At 41.3% G+C, this 21442-nt stretch overlaps 1 protein-coding gene across 1 annotated transcript in view; it reads left to right on the top strand.

Moving 5' to 3' along the window:
- The window catches only part of prim2 (DNA primase subunit 2), a 103676-nt gene that overhangs the window by 67087 nt on the left and 15147 nt on the right, over positions 1-21442 (top strand). Inside the window, exons 10-12 of the mRNA XM_029698852.1 lie at positions 1068-1253; positions 18028-18154; positions 18464-18546. Of these exons, the coding sequence (XP_029554712.1) occupies positions 1068-1253; positions 18028-18154; positions 18464-18546 (396 nt within the window). The remainder of the gene's footprint in view (positions 1-1067; positions 1254-18027; positions 18155-18463; positions 18547-21442) is intronic.

Raw genomic sequence — 21442 nt, 5'->3', positions numbered from 1 at the left:
AAAAACAAGTACAGTGAAGGGGAAAAGTATTTGATCCCCTGCTGATTTTGTACGTTTGCCCACTGACAAAGAAATGATCAGTCTATAATTTTAATGGTAGGTTTATTTGAACAGTGAGAGACAGAATAACAACAACAAAAATCCAGAAAAAACGCATGTCGAAAATGTTATAAAATGATTTGCATTTTAATGAAGGAAATAAGTATTTGACCCCCTCTCAATCAGAAAGATTTCTGGCTCCCAGGGGTCTTTTCTACAGGTAACGAGCTGAGATTAGGAGCACACTCTTAAAGGGAGTGTTCATAATCTCAGTTTGTTACCTGTATAAAAGACACCTGTCCACAGAAGCAATCAATCAATCACGTCAACAGATTGGTAAACCTGATGATAACTGGTGCTGTCTCCAACCTCACAGTAGGTGACTTCTGCTACCAGAATTGAAAGGCTGTCTGTGGCCTTGGATCTAGTTTTTTTTTTTTCTACCGCTGATCGGCACCTGTGGAGTTGGCCTTGAGCTAAGAGTGGCTAATACAGGACCTTGTGATCCCCAGACGGCTGGGCTAGACAGGCACCGCAACTACTCTCTCCCGCTGGTCTGCTAAATCAGCGTTCCTCCTTATCAGCCATTAATAATACATTTTATTTATAATGAACTTTTCATTACATCTCTGTGCTACGTACGGTGTGGGCATTAAAAATAAAATGGGAACATGGAACAAGATAGGAAAAGTCTACAGGAAGGCAATTGTATAGAGGTGCATGTGCTTTATTTACATGATATTGAGCTGTATTTATTTCACAGTACCACCGCAGCTTTAAGTGATAAGGAAGCCAGACCTAGATACATTTTAGCTTAGTCTGGATTAGGATATCGCAGGTGACATAACAAACTGGCTGCATATCTGTGCTTTCATAGAGCAAATATGGAATAGAGCAAACATGGAATATGGAGTCATTGGTGGATGAAATGGTTAATTCCATGCAGCTTGTTGATTGCATTACTGCCATGGTAGAGTGAGATAGTTGACTTGCCTTTTGCCTGCATCTGTTAATGTCTCTTCCTCTAGCTGTCGGCCAAGTCCTACCCCCTGTGCATGAGGCAGCTCCACCGGGGGTTGAGGGACAGCCACCACCTCCGCCACGGCGGGCGCATGCAGTACGGACTGTTCCTCAAGGGCATCGGCCTCACTCTGGACCAGGCCCTGCAGTTCTGGAGGTCCGAGTTCGTCAAGGGCAAAGTGGACGCCGACAAGGTAACCTTCTTGGACTTGATTTGAGTTTGATTTCAAATGAATTAGATTTTAAAAATGCGTGTAAAACTGCTCCAGCCAGAGACAACAGTACATACATAAAATTGAGGCGATCCCCTCGGGTGCGTAACAATATGTTGAGCCTATTGCCAGTCCAATTTCTTAACTAGTAATATTTTGAAGTAGGAAGGAAATGAATCGTACATGGATAATAAACACAATGTATTCACAAAGAAACGCTCAAGTTACTCGGGTTGGTTGTATGGCCTAAATGTCCTCGTACTGTATAGTTGTACTGATGGCAGAGATGAAGTTGTGTCCTTCCTCTAGGATCTTAGTTCTAGAATGCACCTCTGTTATGATTCTGTCTTACTTCATGTCTACAATACATTCAACAATCAGCTGAACTGGTCTCTCCCGGTTTCCACTTCTCATTCTGCATCTCAACTGTTCTTTTCAATTGATCCTCAATCACCAGAACTCTGATGAGGTTCCCATCTTCCTTAGGGGAGGTGTTTTGAAAGCTGATACATTTGAATATAATCCTCTGTCAAGAGATTTGAGCGCTCACTCAAGCTGTTCCACTGTAAATTCCTTTATCGTTCAAGTGGAATTTCACCTCAGGCTCAGCTGGAGAATAACACCACCCACTTCCCAATTTTTTCGCCCACTGAAGTCTTGGACACTCAATGTCTGCTGTATCTCTGGCTGTTAAAGTGAAAGTCATCCCGATAGTGCATCCCTTTGTTAGGTCAAGTGTGCTGGTCTTTCTGTTTTCTAGTTGTATGCATCCGTGGCGGTAATGTTAGTGGCTACTGTCTTTCAGGTAAGAGCTTCAATTTGTGGCGGTATGGTTAGTGTGTTGTTGACTGGCTGATTGAGCTGTTATGGTGGGTAAACGAACAAAATAAAGCAGCAGTTTTAGAAACTTTGGAATTATAGAATGAAAAACGTTTTGAGGGAGTTTGCTCACTATTTTTAGACCCACATTTTCAGGAGGATAGCGAATTCATACTAGGGGGTGAAGGATAGATTTTGTAATCTGCATTAACGATATGTGTATGAGGATTTTGCAAGTGTTATTCCCAGGCAGGATACATAGGCTAGAATGTATCAACAGCACATACGTAACAGTTATGCTGTAGGAGCAGCATAATTCATTTATGGGAACCTTTTTGTACATTTATATTTGTACTTGAATTTTCAGTTGCGCTTGAATAATTTATGGATTAAGAAAACAACATGATTTGGTGAAAGAAAACCAATACCATACTTCTGGAAGGTTCTTCGTGAGCTGTGTTATCTTGCAAATGAGAAAAATATACCACAAAATGAATAACGTATGCTTTTAAAGTGCTTGGACTGCAGCAATCGTATTGATCAATGGAGGGCTAAAAATACAGGTGTTACATTGTGACAATACAAGGACAGGTGGGGGAGGGATAAGATGTGTTTATGCACTTCCAGTAATGTAAAATGAAGAAGAAACACAATGGTTCTCTTTCTGCAGATACTGCTTTTTCGTTGATTGTTTAAAATTGTGTGCAATTTTCAGTGACAACACCACAGAGAAAATGGGTGCCTTTGCCACTTTTTCTTTGTAAGAGCAAAAGTTAAGATCTAGCTGAGTAATTTTGGGACAAGATGTGTTTTGAAGCACCACTTTACAAAAATGTCCTCAAAAAGGAAGACAAATGTCCACAGATTACTGTAGTTTCACAATATTAACTCACATGCCCAACACAAGTAGATAGTGTAACGGGCGTCGTAAGGATCAGACCAAAACGCAGCGGGAACGTGTATACTCATCTTCTTTTTAATGTGAAGAAGGAAAAAACAAACAAATCACGTATACAAAACGACCGACCGACCCTAACAGTCCTATCAGGTGCTCACACACTAAACAGGAGACAACTACCCACAAATCCCATAGAAAAACACCCCTCTTAAATGAGACCTTCAATTAGAAGCAACGAGGAGCAGCTGCTTCCAATTGAAGGTCAACCCCATTAACTAAACATAGACATAGAAAGACTAGAACTAACATAGAAATAAACTAACATAGAACATTAACCAAAACCCCGGAACACTCTAAACAAACACCCCTTTACATAAACACATAGCCCAACAAACCCCGAACCACATAAAACAAACACCCCCTGCCATGTCCTGACCAAACTACAATAACAAAATACCCCTTTACTGATCAGGACGTGACAGATAGATTCAAACAGGGACTCAGAAATTGGAATTGTCTTACAGGTTTTAATCAGAATTAGACACCATACATTTACATTTATGTACGCCTACTTGATACTAGCTAATCATAGGAATTAACATTTTAATCTTATGTACATTCGAGTTTAACTTTGTGGTCATTGTCTACCCAGTAACACCATTTGACTGACGCTTGAATTTCTACACTCACTTTCACACTGGAGTGTATACTTACTGAGCTGCCCTTCGATTTTCACAAGTTGGGAGGGAAAAGTCATGTGAAATAAGTCAATACTGTATATTTTGACATATAAATGTACATTGATTTCTAGCAGCACTCTGCTCAAACACCTGAAATTAAATGATTTCTGTGAACACTTCTCCCTGTACACTTCTCAACTTTCTGACTGAATTAGGCATCCAGTAGATTAGGGTCATTGTGAGACACCTTCAAGACTGGCCTTTTCCACTGAGACTTCAGCAGTACAGCGTGGCGAACAAAACATTCGCCTTGTTGTACTGGTTTCCATGGAGGCACGCCACAGTTCAGAGTTGCTTTGACTTCACTACTGCAAAGCCACTTTCACACACTCTCTCAAAAGCAATGAGGGTGCCCTTTTCCCATTCCTCCAGCTTCACTTCCTCCTCCTCCACATCCCCCATCCTACAGTAGCCTCGCACCATTTGTCCTGTTTAAGCGGCTCCCAGCCCAGGCGGGCGGACAGATTCTCTGCCGGTCATGGAACGCCACTCCTCAAAGTGACCTATTTTCAGGGTGGCTGGGTCCCCTCTGTCTGCCCTCTCAGGTGGAACTTGGACTGCGGCACACACAAAGCCCAGGCCTTTGTCCCATGGTGGAGGAGGCAGCGGAGATGCAGGCTGGTGCCAGGCAGGTCGCGGCTCTCCCAGTGATGTATGTGCCGTTTGTGGCAGGCTGCATAAAGCCTCCCCATTTAGCATGTGGCTGGTGCGGGGGGAGAAGATTGGAGCCAGCGAGGCTGAAACGGGGCCTGGCTTGGCTGCCAGAGGTACCTAATGTTACAGAACAGGGAGGGGGAAAAATTATGGAAGCGAACGTGATCGCCATTGATTTCTGGGTTTCTCCGGAAGGTATTAATTTGGATGACTACTCTCTTTTGTTCTGCTGTTTTGCGGTCATGTTGACTCTGGGTACTTGGCTATGATATCCCACGGTAGCCCTTTACACTCATACCCGTATATGACTTGAACATGGCAGATTTGGACACCGATAAGCGCCTAAATTGGAAAGCAGTGGCTGTACACTAACATGCTATACATGACGTCAGAGCTGAGGGTTGCCGCTTCACCGCTCTGTATCGGTTTTGACTGACAGCCGGTCTGAACTTGAGCGCCGCACCTGCAACAAGAAGTTGCCCCCACCCCTCCTGGTAATTGGGCAACTTTTGCACATTTTTTGTTTCCTGAGTGAGGGAAATGCTCTAAATTACGAGGACTCAATGTATTTTGGAAGATGATCCAGTACGTTGAGGATTATAATAAATACCGCTTTGACGTCATACAAGCAAGCCAAACACCCGTGAGTCCAAATGTGTAATTTACATTTCCATATCATAAAACTCATGTAATATAATGTCAACATTTATGATCACAATGTTTGATGTACAGTTACAAGATGACATGGCTTATACACGGATGGGACATTAAACGGGTGTCCTGACTCTCTGAGGTCATTAAAGATCCCATGTCACTTATTGTAAGAGTAGGGGTGTTAACCCTGGTGTCCTGGCTAAATTCCCAATCTGACCCTCAAACCATCATGGTCACCTAATAATCCCCAGTTTCCAATTGGCTCATTCATCCCTCTCCTCTCCCCTGTAACTATTCCCCAGGTCGTTGCTGCAAATGAGAACGTGTTCAGTCAACTTACCTGGTAAAATAACTGATAAATAAAATTAAAATAAGTAAATACCATGGGTTATCCTGAACACGATGAGCTAATGTTTGTTGTACTGTGAACACAATTTGCAGTGGACCACGCAGCTGAATGCACTTGCCTTGTGAAAGCCTAACACTGTAAGATCGTATTTTGCTAGTCATTTTGGCAATAGAACAGGCTTTCAAATGATGCCCGCCTGACCCAGATTGCGATTTTATAATGTACCGTTTTTGGATTGCGTAAACAACAGTAATTCTGTAAAGGCGGGGAAGCGGGGTTGTTCCAATCAAAACAACTACAAGTGTGCTTGCTGTAGTTCCTCAACGGCACAGCTAGCTGAGCAACAAAAAAACACCTTATAGGTGAAGACTCTTCTTTGAGTCATAAGTGCATTGGAATTACTTAGGAACTGTGCACACTTTAGAGAGGTGCATGTCCACTTGGAGACCTGTTAGACCTCTCACTCAAACCCTTGTAATTGTTTTGTCTTGTGTTGCACCTACCCCATATTTTCCAAGAATGTTCTTACCATGTTACTGAATGTGTCCAGAGTATTTTCAGATTTCGTTAGCAATAAATGTGGCAAACTAAAGTACATGTAAAATGCACATGAAATCAAGTGTAAAGTTCAGATTCAGTCTAGTCAGGTGAACTGTTGTCCTCACCTTTAGTCTAACCTTTTAATTGCTACCATGGTTATGCATGTAGGCAAATTCCCACCAGTGTAAGGGGTTAAGTGAAGGTAAATTATTTGTCAACAGACACTGAAATATGTCCACCGCTGCATTAGTAAAAGCAGTCCCAAGCTGATGTGCTATTAGGAGAAACAGCCGGAATCAGCTCAGACGTGGCGACTCGTGATGAACCAATGTGTGTAAGTTCCATTATTGATTAAGTTCAGTATGAAGCTGATTTGATGTAAATAAATAATGGCAAGAAGCCCCTTGGCCTTCTTCCAGCTCCTCAGCCTTCTGCATGCTCCTGGAACATGACTACATCCTCAGAAAACCCTCATCAATATTGCACTGTCTCGCGCCTCTGCACTCTGACCGCATACGCTCCATATCAATAGCCTGGACCATGTTAACCTTTTCTTCTCTGTGGTTGGAGGCCAGGGGGCCGGCAGGGCAGAACGGCTCAGGTCTCTACTGCTGCTTAGCGGACAACATTTGTGTTGATGGAGCGTGGACAAAGTGAGGTGCGTCAGGGTGAAACTCATTAGACTGGCTCACTGGCGGACCGACCTGCAGAGGAGCTAACCCTCCTGACTGGCCATGCAGGGACACGCCATACCTACATTAGTGATTCGTATTTCCTTCCCGAATCGCATTCCATCTAAAGATGAAAGCATCTGGACCAAGGTGCTGCCGGTCTTATTTAAAAAAGAAAAGAAAAAACATTTACAGTCTAGCAGGTGTTGGCAGCTTGTGTAGCAGCTGCATGTCGGAGCATCTTTTATAGCGCCTGCGGGTGTAATGAGCCTATAAACACAGTCATATGGACCTGTGGAGTTGTACTGTTGACCTCGAGAAGCTGACACCGATATTATTGTTGGATGTATACCCAGACCTATAGAGAATTTGAAAAAACTGCTACATATGTAGTCAGAGTAAAATTGCGTATCATAAATCTATAGGACTTATTTTCTTAGTTCCTGCTCACCTGATGTAGACTAGAAGTTACTTTGCAGTCGCCTCCCAAATCAAATATTCTTCAGTTATACAGTCACTAGTGAACGTCTACACACCCCTTGCACAGTTTTCACATTATGCTGCCTTAAAATGAAGTCTAAAAAGGGAGTAAATGTGTTTTTTCCTACAAATCTACAAAACCTATAACATTTCACTCTGCGGTCAAATATGGTAAAATCAAAGGATTTATTTCCAATGAACTTTGATTTGCTTTTCAAAGTTAAATTATTTTTACAACCCCCCCTCCCCCCATGCACATTTTAGATCTAGAATTCGAATCGTTTTCCTACTGATGCACTCAACCTACTCCACATTTCCAAAGTGATACAAAATAAAAAATAAAACCATGGTGCCTTGATTGGATATGTCTTCACACCCCAGAGGTAATAGTTGGTGGAAGCACCTTTGGCAGCCATTACAGCTGTGAATCATTTTGAATAAGATTCTACCAACTTTGCACAACTAATTATTCTTTCACTTTGGAAGTGTGGAGTAGGTTGTGTACTACATCTGTAGGTGGAAAAATCTAATGTAATAAATGTTTTTATGTCATTTTAAGGCAGCAGAATGTGGAGACAGTACAAGGGGTGTGTAGCCCCACTAGGCACTGTAATTGGAATTCACAAGATGTGTTTGTTTGGTTTTCTCTGAATCATTCACAGGAAGTGTAAAGAAATTGGTTTGAAAAGAGATGAGCATAGATTATCAATTGGTATGCAACTCCAGGCTAGACCCTAATGACTGTTTATTACTGTAAAACTTTTATTCTACACGTTTTTTTCTTTTGAGTTTGTGTAGTGAATTTAGTCTTGTGTTTGCTCATGGACAGATGGCTTGATAGATGGGCAAACAACAATGGATTGTTTCAGGAAATTGCAGAGCTGCTGTCATCAAAGCTTTTCAACATTGAGTCTTTTCTTTTTCTTCTCTCTTCTAGCAATGTAAACTTTAAAACACATGCATCACTAGGCTTTGTTCTGCGGAGCTGTAAGTGCTGAGGGGTGCTTTTGAAGGATGACCACTGAGACAGAGGGCTGAGGAGGGAGAAGCAGCTCCCTGAACAGCCAGCCTAAGGAGTCCACCAGGAGAAAGGGGATAACTAGTCAGTTGCACAACTGAATGCATTCAAACGAAATGTGTCTTTCGCATTTAACCCAACCCCTCTTCAGGATTCTTAATATTCTCCACTGGTGTGCAGCAACAGCCCAGCACAGCCATATTCTGCCTAAGTTACTGTTGCTGCCTGACGCAGTGTATCCTGGGAAGGTCTCCAGACTTCAGTCTAAGCCTGATGGGATGTTTGAGAGCTAGGCTACGTGTAGGAATTTCATTCCCAACAGTTGAGCTGCATTGATCAGCCCCTACTATCTTTCTCTGCTCAAGTAAATGGTCAGACCGCGTCTAATTGAGAAGCATTTTGAATATTTCGACATCGCTCTTGGTATAAGGATGATAATTCATGCCTATTGCAGCGTAAAATTGTATAGACCCAATACTTGGAATGCAAATCCTGATATTATGTTCACTTATGCATAGAGTGGTTGGTTGTTCTGTGCCAATTAGTGGCAAGATATTCTACAACTACTGTGCAGAATAGCTGTGCTTAGTAGCTGGGTAGTCCTCTCAATCTTACCCTCTATTTTTCTACTGTCTACCAAGGTCTACTTTACTGTGTATTTTGATCTGTTACCTTCAGGCAGTAAGCGGTGTATAATTTATGGTAAAAACGCTGTCCCCTTGCCAATGTCAAAAAAGGCATGTGGTGTTCAACAAGCGCAGGATCGGCCCAGAGATAATAGGCTCAGACGGGTAGTATAGTATCGCCATTCATCCACACACACCTGCGCGCACACACACACCTGTGCGCACATACACGCAACACACACACACACACACTTGCAAAGCAGCTGCTGGTTTAATTAGAGCACTCCCCTTCTCCTGAGACATCACAGTCCACAGTACCAACGAGGTGTCCTCCATCAAGCAGCTCTACCTGGCTGCCCTAGACGCTGTTTACTCAACAAAACCCACCTGCGCCTCCATGACTTCCCACCACTAATTGACAGCGAGAGGAGACACTCAAGGGTGGCAGGGTGTAAAGTGGGTGGGACTCACTGCTTCTAGATCTGTGACGGTTTCAAGCAGGTTTGAACGCTGAAGAAATGTGCCCTTGACTGAAGTAGCTGCTTTACTTGAGTTGCTCCAGTGGAAAAGTAATTCTGTGTCCAATGTTAAATCTTTTTATGCAGCAAAATCGAAAGAGGTGGTCTTATTTGATCACAGTCCAATTATTTTACTCGTGGCTGTCAAGGGCACATCATCTCAACTCTAAAGTAGCATTCCCTTCTCGTTGTCTCCTTTCCTTCATCTCCACTAATATAAAAACACAATGGGTGAATGTGATATGGCCAAAGCCTATCAGGCATCATGAAACTATAGCTCTTACACTGCCTTCATTTGTCTCATAACATCTGATTTAACAATGTTTATCTGCAATGTAATGCCCTCAAAAGTTCCAAAAATGTCAGTTGGGTTTTGAAACATTTTTGCATATTTATCACCCCAATGATCTTTCCAAAGTTAAGACTTGGATTAGAAAACATTTTGTGCATTGTTTTGCAAGACTAATAACTTTGAGGACAATGGGTAACACAGACCTTGCTTGTTTTTATTTGTACTTCTTAAAGGTAGACTTAGCAAAATGAAGTTGCCACAAGCAACACCGCCGATATTGAGATGAGCGAGATGCAACACTTCGCTCTCAGTCACACACAGTATCTGGGCATGTGCACGGGTTCGCTTCACGCTGTTACAGCGTGGTATTCACGGAACCAAAATAGCCGAGAAGTTGAGCCTTGCACTTCAACGCTCTTAGTTGTTGCGAAAATGTACCCATTAATGCTCTTAACTTTCTGCATCTACGTCATGTCACTGAGTCTACCTTTAAAGTTGTGGTTGAGAGTGAGAAATGAACACATGAAATCAATTTGAACCATCAGGAGGGGGTACTTGCTAGCAGCCTGGATGAGCCGATACACTGTACTAATTGGGTATGTTAACAGTTCCAGTAATTTATGTTTTTTCATTTACAAAATGTGTTTATTCTGCATTTGTGTGATGAGCAGTAGAACAAACATTGTTTTGGCTTATGTCAGTGTGCTTGCTTATCATTTTATAGTCTTTTTTTCCCCTGCTTTGTTCCAACCTCCATGTTGAGTACCTGCCTTAGTGTCTTGCAAAAGTATATAGACCCCTTGCATTTCTTCACATTTTGTGTTAAAGTGGGATTAAAATGTATCAAGGTTTTTCAACACAAAATACTATCGTTGCAGAAGTATTCAGCGACTATATATGCTTATGATTTTTAAACGGTTACAGAGTTCAATGTCTGTGATGGGAGAGAACTGAGGATTGATCAACAACATCGTAGTGACTCTACAATAATGACCTAAATGACAGAGTGAAAAGAATACAAATATACAGAATACAAATATTCCAAAACATGCAACAAGATACTTAAGTTGGGGTAAACACAACACATCACTGAGTAACTGGCTCCTTATTTTTAAGCATGGTGGTGGCTGCATTATGGTATGGGTATTTTTTCCTAGGGAGTTTTTCCTAGGAGTTTTTCCTAGCCACCGTGCTTCTTTCACATGCATTGCTTGCTGTTTGGGGTTTTAGGCTGGGTTTCTGTACAGCACTTTGAGATTTCAGCTGATATACGAAGGGCTATATAAATAAATTTGATTTGATTTGGTATACTTGTCATCGGCAAATACTGGAGTTTTTCCAGGATAAAACGAGATGAGATGGAGCTAAGCACAGGCAAAATCCTAGAGCAGGGTTTCTTGAACGATGGTTTGGGACCCAAAGTGAGCCCTAAATATGTGAGAGGTGGGTCACGAGTTATGAGTAAACATTTAGAATCATACACTTTCTTCTTAGTTTGGGTCATTCGAGGACAGCACATTTCACATTTGGGTCTCGAGCTTAAAAGTCTAAAGAACCTCTGTCCTAGAGGAAAACCTGCTTTACACCAGAAGCTGGGAGAGGAATTCAACTTAAATCCTAATAAAAAAAAAATTTTAAAATCATTTTCTTCCACTTTGACATTGCAGAGTATTTTGTGTAGATTGTTGACAAACAAATGACAATTAAATTAATGTTAATCTCACTTTGAAACCCAATAAAATGTGAAGAAGTCCAAGGGGTCTAAATACTTTTGCAAGGCTCTATACAGTTGAAGTCAGAAGTTTACATCCACTTAGGTTGGAGTCATTAAAATTCATTTTTCAACCACTCCATAAATTTCATGTTAACAAACTATAGTTTTGGCAAGTCAGTTAGGACATCTACTTTGTGCATGACACAAGTAATCTTTCCAACAATTGTTTACAGACAGATTATTTCACTTATCATTCACTGTATCACAATTCCAGTGGGTCAGAAGTTTACATACACTAAATTGACTGTGCCTTGAAACAGCTTGGAAAATTCAAAAAATTATGTCATGGCTTTAGAAGCTTCTGATAGGCTAATTGACATAATTTGAGTCAATTGGAGGTGTACCTTCAAACTCAGTGCCTCTTTGCTTGACATCATGGGAAAATCAAAAGAAAAGAAATCAGCCAAAACCTTGATTGTAGACCCCCACAAGTCTGGTTCATCCTTGGGAGCAATTTCCAAATGCCTGAAGGTACCACGTTCATCTGTACAAACAAAGGTACGCAAGTATAAACATCATGGGACCATGCAGCCGTCATACCACTCAGGAAGGAGACGCGTTCTGTCTCCTAGAGATGAACGTACTTTGGTGCGAAAAGTGCAAAGCAATCCCAGAACAACAGCAAAGGACCTTGTGAAGATGCTGGAGGAAACGGGTACAAAAGTATCTATATCCACAGTAAAACGAGTCCTATATTGACATAACCGGAAAGGCCGCTCAGCAAGGAAGAAGCCACTGCTCCAAAACCGCCATAAAAAAGCCAGACTATGGTTTGCAACTGCACATGGGGACAAAAATCGTACTTTTTGGAGAAATGTCCTTTGGTCTGATGAAGCAGAAATATAACTGTTTGGCCATTATGACCATCGTTATGTTTGGAGGAAAAAGGGGGATGCTTGCAAGCCGAAGAACACCATCCCAACCGTGAAGCACGGGGGTGGCAGCATCATGTTGTGGGGGTGCTTTGCTGCAGTAGGGACTGGTGCACTTCACAAAATGGATGGCATCATGAGGGAGGAAAATTGTGTGGATATATTGAAGCTACATCTCAAGATATCAGTCAGGAAGTTAAAGCTTGGTCGCAAATGGGTCTTCCAAATGGACAATGACCCCAAGCATACTTCCAAAGTTGTGGCAAAATGGCTTGAGGACAACAAAGTCAAGGTATTGGAGTGGCCATAACAAAGCCCTGACCTCAATCCCATAAATCTGTGGGCAGAACTGAGAAAGCATGTGCGAGCAAGGAGGCCTACAAACCTGACTCAGTTACACCAGCTCTGTCAGGCAGAATGGGCCAAAATTCACCCAACTCATTGTGGGAAGCTTGTGGAAGACTACCCAAAACGTTTGACCCAAGTTAAACAATTTTTAAATGCAATGCTACCAAACAAATGAGTGTATGTAAACTTCTGACCCTCTGGGAATGTGATGAAAGAAATAAAAGCTGAAATAAATAATTCTCTCTACTATTATTCTGGCATTTCACATTCTTAAAATTAAGGGGTGATCCTAACTGACCTAAGACAGGGAATTTCTACTAGGGTAAATGTCAGGAATTGTGAGAAACTGAGTTTAAATGTATTTGGCTAAGGTGTATGTAAACATCCGACTTCAACTGTATGCAGTACCAGTTCAAAGTTTGGACACTCATTCAAGGGTTTTTCTTGATTTTTACGATTTTCTACTTGGTTGAATAATAGCGAAGACATCAAAACAATGAAATAACACATGGAATCATGTAGTAACCAAAAGAAGTGTTAAATAAATCAAAATATATATTTGAGATTCTAGAAAGTAGCCACCCTTTGCCTTTGACAGCTTGGCATTCTCTCAACCAGCTTCATGAGGAATGCATTTCCACATATGCTGTGCACTTGTTGGCTGCTTTTCCTTCACTCTGCGGTCCAACTCATCCCAAACCATCTCAATTGGGTTGAGGTCAGGTGATTGTGGAGGCCAGGTCATCTGATGCAGCACTCCATCACTCTCCTTCTTGGACAAATAGCCCTTACACAGCCTGGAGGTGTGTTGGGTCATTGTCCTGTTGAAAAACAAATGATAGTCCCAGTAAGTGTCCTTTAGTAGTGGTTTCTTTGCAGCAATTGGACCATGAAGGCCTGATTTCATGCAGTCTCCTCTGAACAGTTGATGATGATGTGTCTGTTACTTGAACTCTGAAGCATTTATTTGGGCTGCAATCTTAGTTGCGGTTAACTCTAATGAATTTATCCTCTGCACCAGGGGTAACTCTGGGTCTTCCTTACTTGAGACGGTCCTCATGAGAGCCAGTTTCATCATAGCGCTGGATGGTTTTTGCGACTGCACTTGAAACATTCAAAGTTCTTAATGTTCCGGATTTACTGACCTTCATGTCTTAAAGTAATGATGGACTGTCGTTTCTCTTTGCTTATTTGAGTTGTTCTTGCCATAATATGGACTTGGTCTTTTACCACAGGGCTATCTGCTGTCACAACACACCCCTACCTTGTCACAACACAACTGATTGGCTCAAATGCATTAAGAATGAAAGAAATTCCACAAATTAACTTTCAACAAGGCACACCTGTTAATTTAAATGCATTTGAGGTGACTACCTCATGAAGTTGGTTCAGAGAATGCCAAGAGTTTGCAAAGCTGTCATCAAGGCAAAGGTTTGCTACTTTGAAGAATCTCAAATTTAACACTTTATTGGTTACTACATGATTCCATGTGTGTTATTTCATAGTTTTGATGTCTTCACTACTCATCTACAATATAGAAAATAGTAAGAATAAAGAAAAACCCTTGAATTAGTTGGTGTGTCCAAACTTTTTGAACTAGTACTGTATACCCATGCATGACAGGCAGGCCATCCTGTTCAACTGGAGGCCCATAGTAAATAAACGCTAGTGTTTGCTAAAATATAATTATGCTCGATCTTATGGTATTTAGATGCAGGTATTTGTTTATTTTCATTATCCTACACTGAGACCAGAAACTCCTATTATAACAGCCCTATTTGTTTCTCCCTCCACTCCTACTCATGACTCGGTCCTCCATATAGCACTTAGTTTTTCTGTAGTTTAATAGTTTCTCATTCACTGCCCTTGATTGAAACTGGGTAATTAGGTAATTGACCCAGGAACATTGAGTGTCTGGTGAATCTGTATGTGACTGGCTGCATGCAAAACCCTGCCAAAGTATTTAAATGCTCCTTGAAGGTGCTACAGGTTTTTATTATTCAAGTCACTCCCAGGATGTAATCTCTGTTTCCATCTAGTTCTATGCTTAATGTTTCTGCCGAAGCATTAGTCTTTGGAGCGCTCTCGCTTTTGCTGTCTGCTCTTGATACATTTCACACAGCCAGACAAGAAAGGTGGAGGAGCTGTGCTCTGTTCGCACCCTGACACTGAAAGAAAAGGCTTCCTGTATTGAAAAAAAAACCCAAAGCTTCTGAACATATATGGTGATTGCTTAGACTACTGCCGTAAAGTCCACTATGGGCTTGGAAACCTTTCCGAAGTTGGATTAAAGTTGTATGGATTTTAAGAAAACTTTACATATTAATATATCCAATATCCTCTGTGCTTTCCACCTAAATCCAGAGCCAGTCTATAGCCTACAGTTCCCAAAATGTTAGACTACATTTATTTGTCATCCATAAAGCCAGGAAGTGCCTAACAATTATGTTGCATGTATGTAGCTTGTATCCTCAAGCTATTTACCCAACCCACTAATATAATGGTCTCTGAAGGCTGCACTTTTCTTAACCGCAACAGCAGACAAATGTGCATTTTAGGAAGAGCCATGATGTATTATGGAGTCCCTCATCTTCAATGTTGCCCTGAGTTTGCACCCTTTATTTGACAAGGTGTTCTTTGTCATAAGGCTTGTAGTGGTGATTAAAATGAAACATGCTTTAATGGCATTACACATAAAATGGATTAGTCCTAGTGCCACATCAGTCACAATGGACTGTCTCTGAGGAACCACGGCAATGCTTGTGTACACACACACCTCTTATCCTCTCTACTCTGACACCATTGCCAACGTGTGTTGGACTGGAGATGTTAGCAGGCTGTACAGAAGGCCCACAGGGCAGACACTGCATTATCCAACAGCCGTGTCAACATGCTTTACTTTCTCTCCGCTCTGGCTGCTTTCTGTAGTATTCACACAGCCTCTTCCAAAACCCTCAGTAGAAATGAGGGATTGTTTGGGGTTAAATGAAGTAGTACCGGCTGCACGCTACTATGGTTTGTATGTTTTTAATTTTTTTAATTTTTCCACATTGAAGCCAACTTCTCAGGATCTGTTACCTCTTGGGATGTGTTTGATGAAGCTTTGAAATAAGAGCTTCATCGTTTTCCTGCATGTTGTTTTTGGTAGGTGTGCAAAACAGAATCTGAATGCTTTGAGGCATTTTTGATATTGAAATAAATTATGAAATGGCAAAATATTTCCATTGGGATTCATTATTGGATTCGCTAGCTTTTCAGTTACGGGTTACAGTTTAGCGTCAGACATGCCTTACATCAATCTCACTTCAACTAGCCTACATATTGCTGTCAAACATTGGAAAGAATAGCAGCTCTCAGGTTTTGAAATTACATTCCGTAAGGGAGCGCACAGCGCTCCGAATGTCGATCTGCCATTTGTTCACCGTTCATTTGGCGCCGCGTGTTTTAAAAAATATATATATATAATTTAGGGACCACCCACTGTCTTACTGTTGATATTTTCACGAGGTTGTACATGTAGAATTGGTTAGGACTCTGTTTGAAAATTACGTTTGGCACTCTTCAGAGATGCTAAGTAAACGCTACCATGCCTTAAAGAAAAGCTTGCAATTGCAAAGAAAAGAGCGTGCTGCCAATTTATTCCAGCTGGAATTTAAGATCAGTGATGGAAAAAAAATGCACTTCCTCCAATGAGCATTTGCATACATTACTTTGGAAACAGTTGACATTAATACAGTAATTACTGTTATAAGAGAAGTGGGGTGCGCAGTGGCTCCGTGTGTGGCAGTCTTTCAGCGGAGCACTGAATGGCTGGCACTTCTGACACTCAATAGCTACGCCACTGTGTAATTAGACTGGCTTTATCTAACAAATGTCATTGTTGTCCTTGGAGCTCGGCTCCCTGTGAGTGGCTCTGACTGGATGGACCAGTAGGCATCCGGAAGTAGTGGCTTGTGACCTTTCAATCAAAGTTACCTACTTCACAGTTTGTGTGGTTTCGTTGGTGTACTTGTCAAAAAAAGATGAAGTCCTTTTCTTAACTATCTGTTCTCGATGTCCTAAGTTTTTAGTGTCTAACTCTCCGTGCTCACTGTCACTTATTAATATGCATGAATAGCAGTAACACCGGAAACTTTTACACAAATGTCAAAGCACCGACCAAAGCGCTCCTAGAACAATTTTAATACAGTAGGCTGTGATCTTTAAACTGGAAATGGCTTCCTAAATCCTTAGGAGCACCATATAATTAATATATGATTGGTGAGTAGTTTTTATCGCTCCTGAGATTGCCACGATGCAGCTGGTCACCTTGTCAAGTCCAGGGGTTTTATTGCAACTGTAATGGATTATGATGAGTACCATCGTGATTAATGTTTTCTCGCTCTCCCGCAGCCCTCTGTTGATTTTACCATCAGTGGGAGGCCGTATTTCCCTTTTGAGCAGCTACAAGAGTACATATGATTGGTAAATTGAGTTCACCGCTGAGATTGAATGCAGTGACCCCCATCGAACGCAAACACTGTAATGGTTTCTTAAGCACATGCCATATATTTTGGAGCAGGACAGGGGGCGGACCCTCGGAGGTGGCGGTATCGACAGTAGGTCTGTCTGCAGAGAGGGGGAAAGCTGTGGCTATGGAATGGAAAGATTCAGATGCTTTAGAGCAGGGTTTCTCAAACTCGGTCCTCGGGACCCAAAGGGGTGCACGTTTTTGTTTTTGCCCTAACATTACACAGCTGATTCAAATCATCAACTAATCATCAAGCTTTGATTTGAATCAGCTGTGTAGTGTTAGGGCAAAAACAAAACGTGCACCCCTTTGGGTCCCCAGGACTGAGTTTGTAAAACGCTGCTTCAGAGGTTCTGCGGTCACTGTTGAATGCTTCTTTTGATTTTCAGTGGATCAGCGGTTCGTTGGGTTTTCTTGAATTATTCAATTGAGTGAGTTTTGAGCACTTTTTTTCCCATATGTGTTTGTCATGTCTTATAGGCCTATGCGTTTTTTTCACAAGGATTGATGGTTTTGATTGTATCATCCACAACAATGGGTCCACAATTCAATAGGAACTTTCCAATAACAGGTTGTCTGTAGTGTATGGGCCCGTAATGTGACTGTGTGATTGGCGTTTTTACTGCTTTAAATCGGTCTCCTTATGTTAACGCCTTTCTGACAAATGATCACAGCATATATGTGAAGAGGTGTGGAGCCAGTAACAGGGAAGAGAGAGATGGAGGGATAAAAAGAGATTGGGGGGGGGCACTACCCATAATCCAGTAACGGCTGTCTGGAGTTTGGAAACACCTCTGCAGCAGGTTCCTTTTAATAGCTCAATATTTCATGGCGGAAAACACCCTGCCGCCACCGACATGATGTACGACAACATCTCTGTTTTCACCCCCAACCTCCCGCACCCCCCCCATCCCTCCCTACGTTCCCTTGCCCTCTTTTACAACAACCCCATGTCTCACCTCTCTTTTCTCTTGCTCTCTTTTTGCCTTGCAGTTTGACAAAGCATATGCCTACAGCATCCGCCACATGTTCGGGAAGGAAGGCAAGCGCACAGACTACACCCCTTACAGTTGCATGAAGGTGATTTTGTCAAACCCACCCAGCCAAGGCGACCAGCACGGTGAGTCATGGACCTGGAGAGATGCATGGTTATTGCACATGTGATGAGCTCTTTTTTTTTTAAATCGTTATTAGCCTTTTAAGCCTATAGCTTGGTAGCAGTGATACCGGTGAAAATTTGCTCCATGAAAAGGGTTATGTAGGGATGCAATTTTCCCTATGAACCCAGCCATCACAAATGCAAGGCAGTGTTTTGATTTCAATGTCTAATCGTTTGACCCATACAAAAAATAATTTTCCTAGCAGAGCTACTATTGTGAATACCTGCCATTCTCTCATGCCTAATTTCTCTATGACCTGGTGGTTGCAGGGTGTCCATTCCGACACAGTGACCCAGAGCTGCTGAAGCAGAAGCTGCAGTCCTATAAGGTCTCCCCCAGCGGCATCAGTCAGGTGGGTAAGGCCCAGAACACACCTGAGGCTGTTCTGTTCTCTCAAGTGCTCTGTTAACCCATGGAACAATGCAACATTAACTGACTGCAGTTGTCACTAATATGTTCAGGCAGTCTCATCAACATGATTTACTTTGTATTGATGAATGTAGTTTAACCTGGTGATCTTATTGTAATTATTTTTTACTGACAATAAATAAAGTCCTAGATGGCAAGAAACAAACGCACATTACGGACGTAAAATGAACAGTACAGTGTCACCAAAATTGTTTACAAAAGTCAAACTGTCTTAATTAGTCTGCCTTAAGCTCCATAACCATACCAGAAATGGAATTTGAAAGGAAGAAAGTTTAATTCTCTAAAAGTTAAGTATAGTTTAGAATGTATTCAATACAGCGCAAAATGTAGATTGTCATCACACTTTCGACAAGGTTGACAGATTATTATAACACTAAGAAAAGTGGGGAATTAATTGCTTTTTCACAGCTCTTAGTAAAACAATGCAGTTGACATTTTTATACACCAGAAACATGGACGTGTTTAGTTAATACAGGGTTAACCAATTTTCTCAAATCAAATTTTCTTCAGTTGACTTTAGATGCAATTTCCTTCAGAGATCATTAGCCTCGTCAGTAGTATTTGGTAGGTATGGGAGTAGTTTTAGCATTGATATTCTGGGTGTAGTTGAAACCTGCAGTGCTCCAGCCTAGAGCCCAGCTTTTATATATGAGCAACTCAGCTCAGTGAATTTACAGTTTTGACCGCCTTAGCATCTGTGTCTTTTAAAATGAATCGGAGCATATTTTCAAGTGCTCTTTTTTAAGCACTTTCAATGTGTTCTCTCAACACATTAAACTGGGTTCAATGGTGCAGGTAATGAAATGAAGTTGTAAGGTCTTGCCGTTGCGTTCTCATGGAGTTATGGACCTTCAGGACGTTAATTTAATTCATGGTCCCCTTTTTAATTGGGCCATAAAGTTCACTGTTCAAAGTCTGGTATGAAGAACATATACACGCAGCCTAACAGCCCACAGTATAATCTGGAAATAGAATCTTCCAATGTCATTTGGAAGTGTCCTGATAGATGTAATTGCCTAACTAAGTTTAGGGAATATAGACCCTTTTCCAGTACACGACGCACTTATGTCCAATGTTCCCTCAAAACATTTTCAGCACTGAGCAAATTTCAGGTTTGCTGAGTGCAAACTTGAACAATGTGTGCAACTTCCAGCGTGCGTTTACTATGAACACTGAGGCTGTACCTGCTTTAAGTTAGTTTTAAGGGGTCAAGTAGGCCACGTTGGCTATTTGATCATAATGTTGGCCTACCAGAGTGGCCTACCAACAAAAACAATGGAGAAAATGCATCCCATAACATTTGAACATGGAAATAGTAGTTATATCATTCAGCCTACAGTAGCAGCCAATGTGTGGTGTTCAATGTAGTCCTACATTCCATGAGACTTTTGAAAAAATATGCAGGGCTTGACATGAGCCTGTTTATCCACTTGTCCTTCAGACAAGGTGACTGAAAATGTTGTTTGATGCAAGAAACCACCTTACAAAATAAAATGCATTATTATTCCCATACCAGCTATAGGCTTAATACATTATCACCACATATTGGCTTTGCTTGAATTGCCCTGCCAATGCATTGTTCGGGCCATTTAAAAAATATATATATTTCCGAATTTGAGGTAGGCTATATGATCACACCGGTAATAGATCCATTTTGTTTTACTTGTGAGCAGCATTGGGTAGGTTACTTTCTAAATGTAATCCGTTAGTTACTAGTTACCTGTCCAAATTTGTAATCATTAATGTAACTTTTGGGTTACCCAAACTCGGTAACGTAATCTGATTACATTCCGTTACTTTTAATTACTTTTCCCTTGAGGCATTAGAAGACAAAAATGTTACCAATTGAACGACATCTATTGCAGGATAAATCAATGTTAAAGTTTATATAGCTGGCCATATATGGATGTAACATTTTTATGTGTTGGTTATTTAGGCTTCTTCTAACCCATCGCTTTCTACTACATATAATAATACGATTAAATTATATCTTTACATTAAAACACAAAGAATTCCAATAAATGTTATACCCCTTGATCTTCTAGAATAGGACTTGGAAATATGGAAGTATAGATTAGCATAATTGTTTTACCTGAGCATGACCCCAAAACTAAGGACTTATTAGCCAGCCCTACTCTGTTTATGATTTTGTTGTCATAGAGGACTGATTGGGCTCAGTCAAAATAAATGCTGCGCTCATGAAATGGCATGCTTTGAGCACTACTGAAAAGTCCTATTTACATGTGAAAATGTATGCCATTTGCTATAGGCTTTTGTTGTTGGTGATAATATGCAGCTGTTTAAAGGGCAAATCCACAGATGAAACCGTAACAGAACGGACGCCCCGCCTCGGTTTTGGTAAAAAGCTGAGGGATGGGCCTGGAGAAATGTAACCACTCTCAGATTAATAGACAGAGCTATGGATGCAAGGACTGACCATCCATGATATCAAAATTGTTTTAACAATGTTATGAGGCTATACAGTGTTTGTTTACGATGTTTACAAACATTGGAGAAAAACAAGCTTATATTTTGGGTTCTCGTGGAGTGTGACAGTTGAACTAAGCTCATGAGGCATTTAAATTATATTCTTTGTGTGTGTGTCCAAAAATAGATGTAGCAACTACAGATAGACTTAAAAGGGGCAATCAAGTGTGTGAGTTTGAGCATGTGTCCATTAGGCCTATGGATGTTTTTTATCAGCATGAATTACATTGAGCAATAAAGGCCCCACTTTTATTCCATAGGCTGGGATCCGCACTGTGCAGCTGTTGCAAGAGTGCATTTTTCACTGGCTGTCCACTGGTTTCAAAAACAAT

Source organism: Salmo trutta, chromosome 18, assembly GCF_901001165.1.
Source record: "Salmo trutta chromosome 18, fSalTru1.1, whole genome shotgun sequence".
In the NCBI taxonomy this organism is placed as follows: domain Eukaryota; kingdom Metazoa; phylum Chordata; class Actinopteri; order Salmoniformes; family Salmonidae; genus Salmo; species Salmo trutta.
Note: the sequence above shows the minus strand (reverse complement) of the source record. Positions and strands in the feature narration are given on the sequence as shown.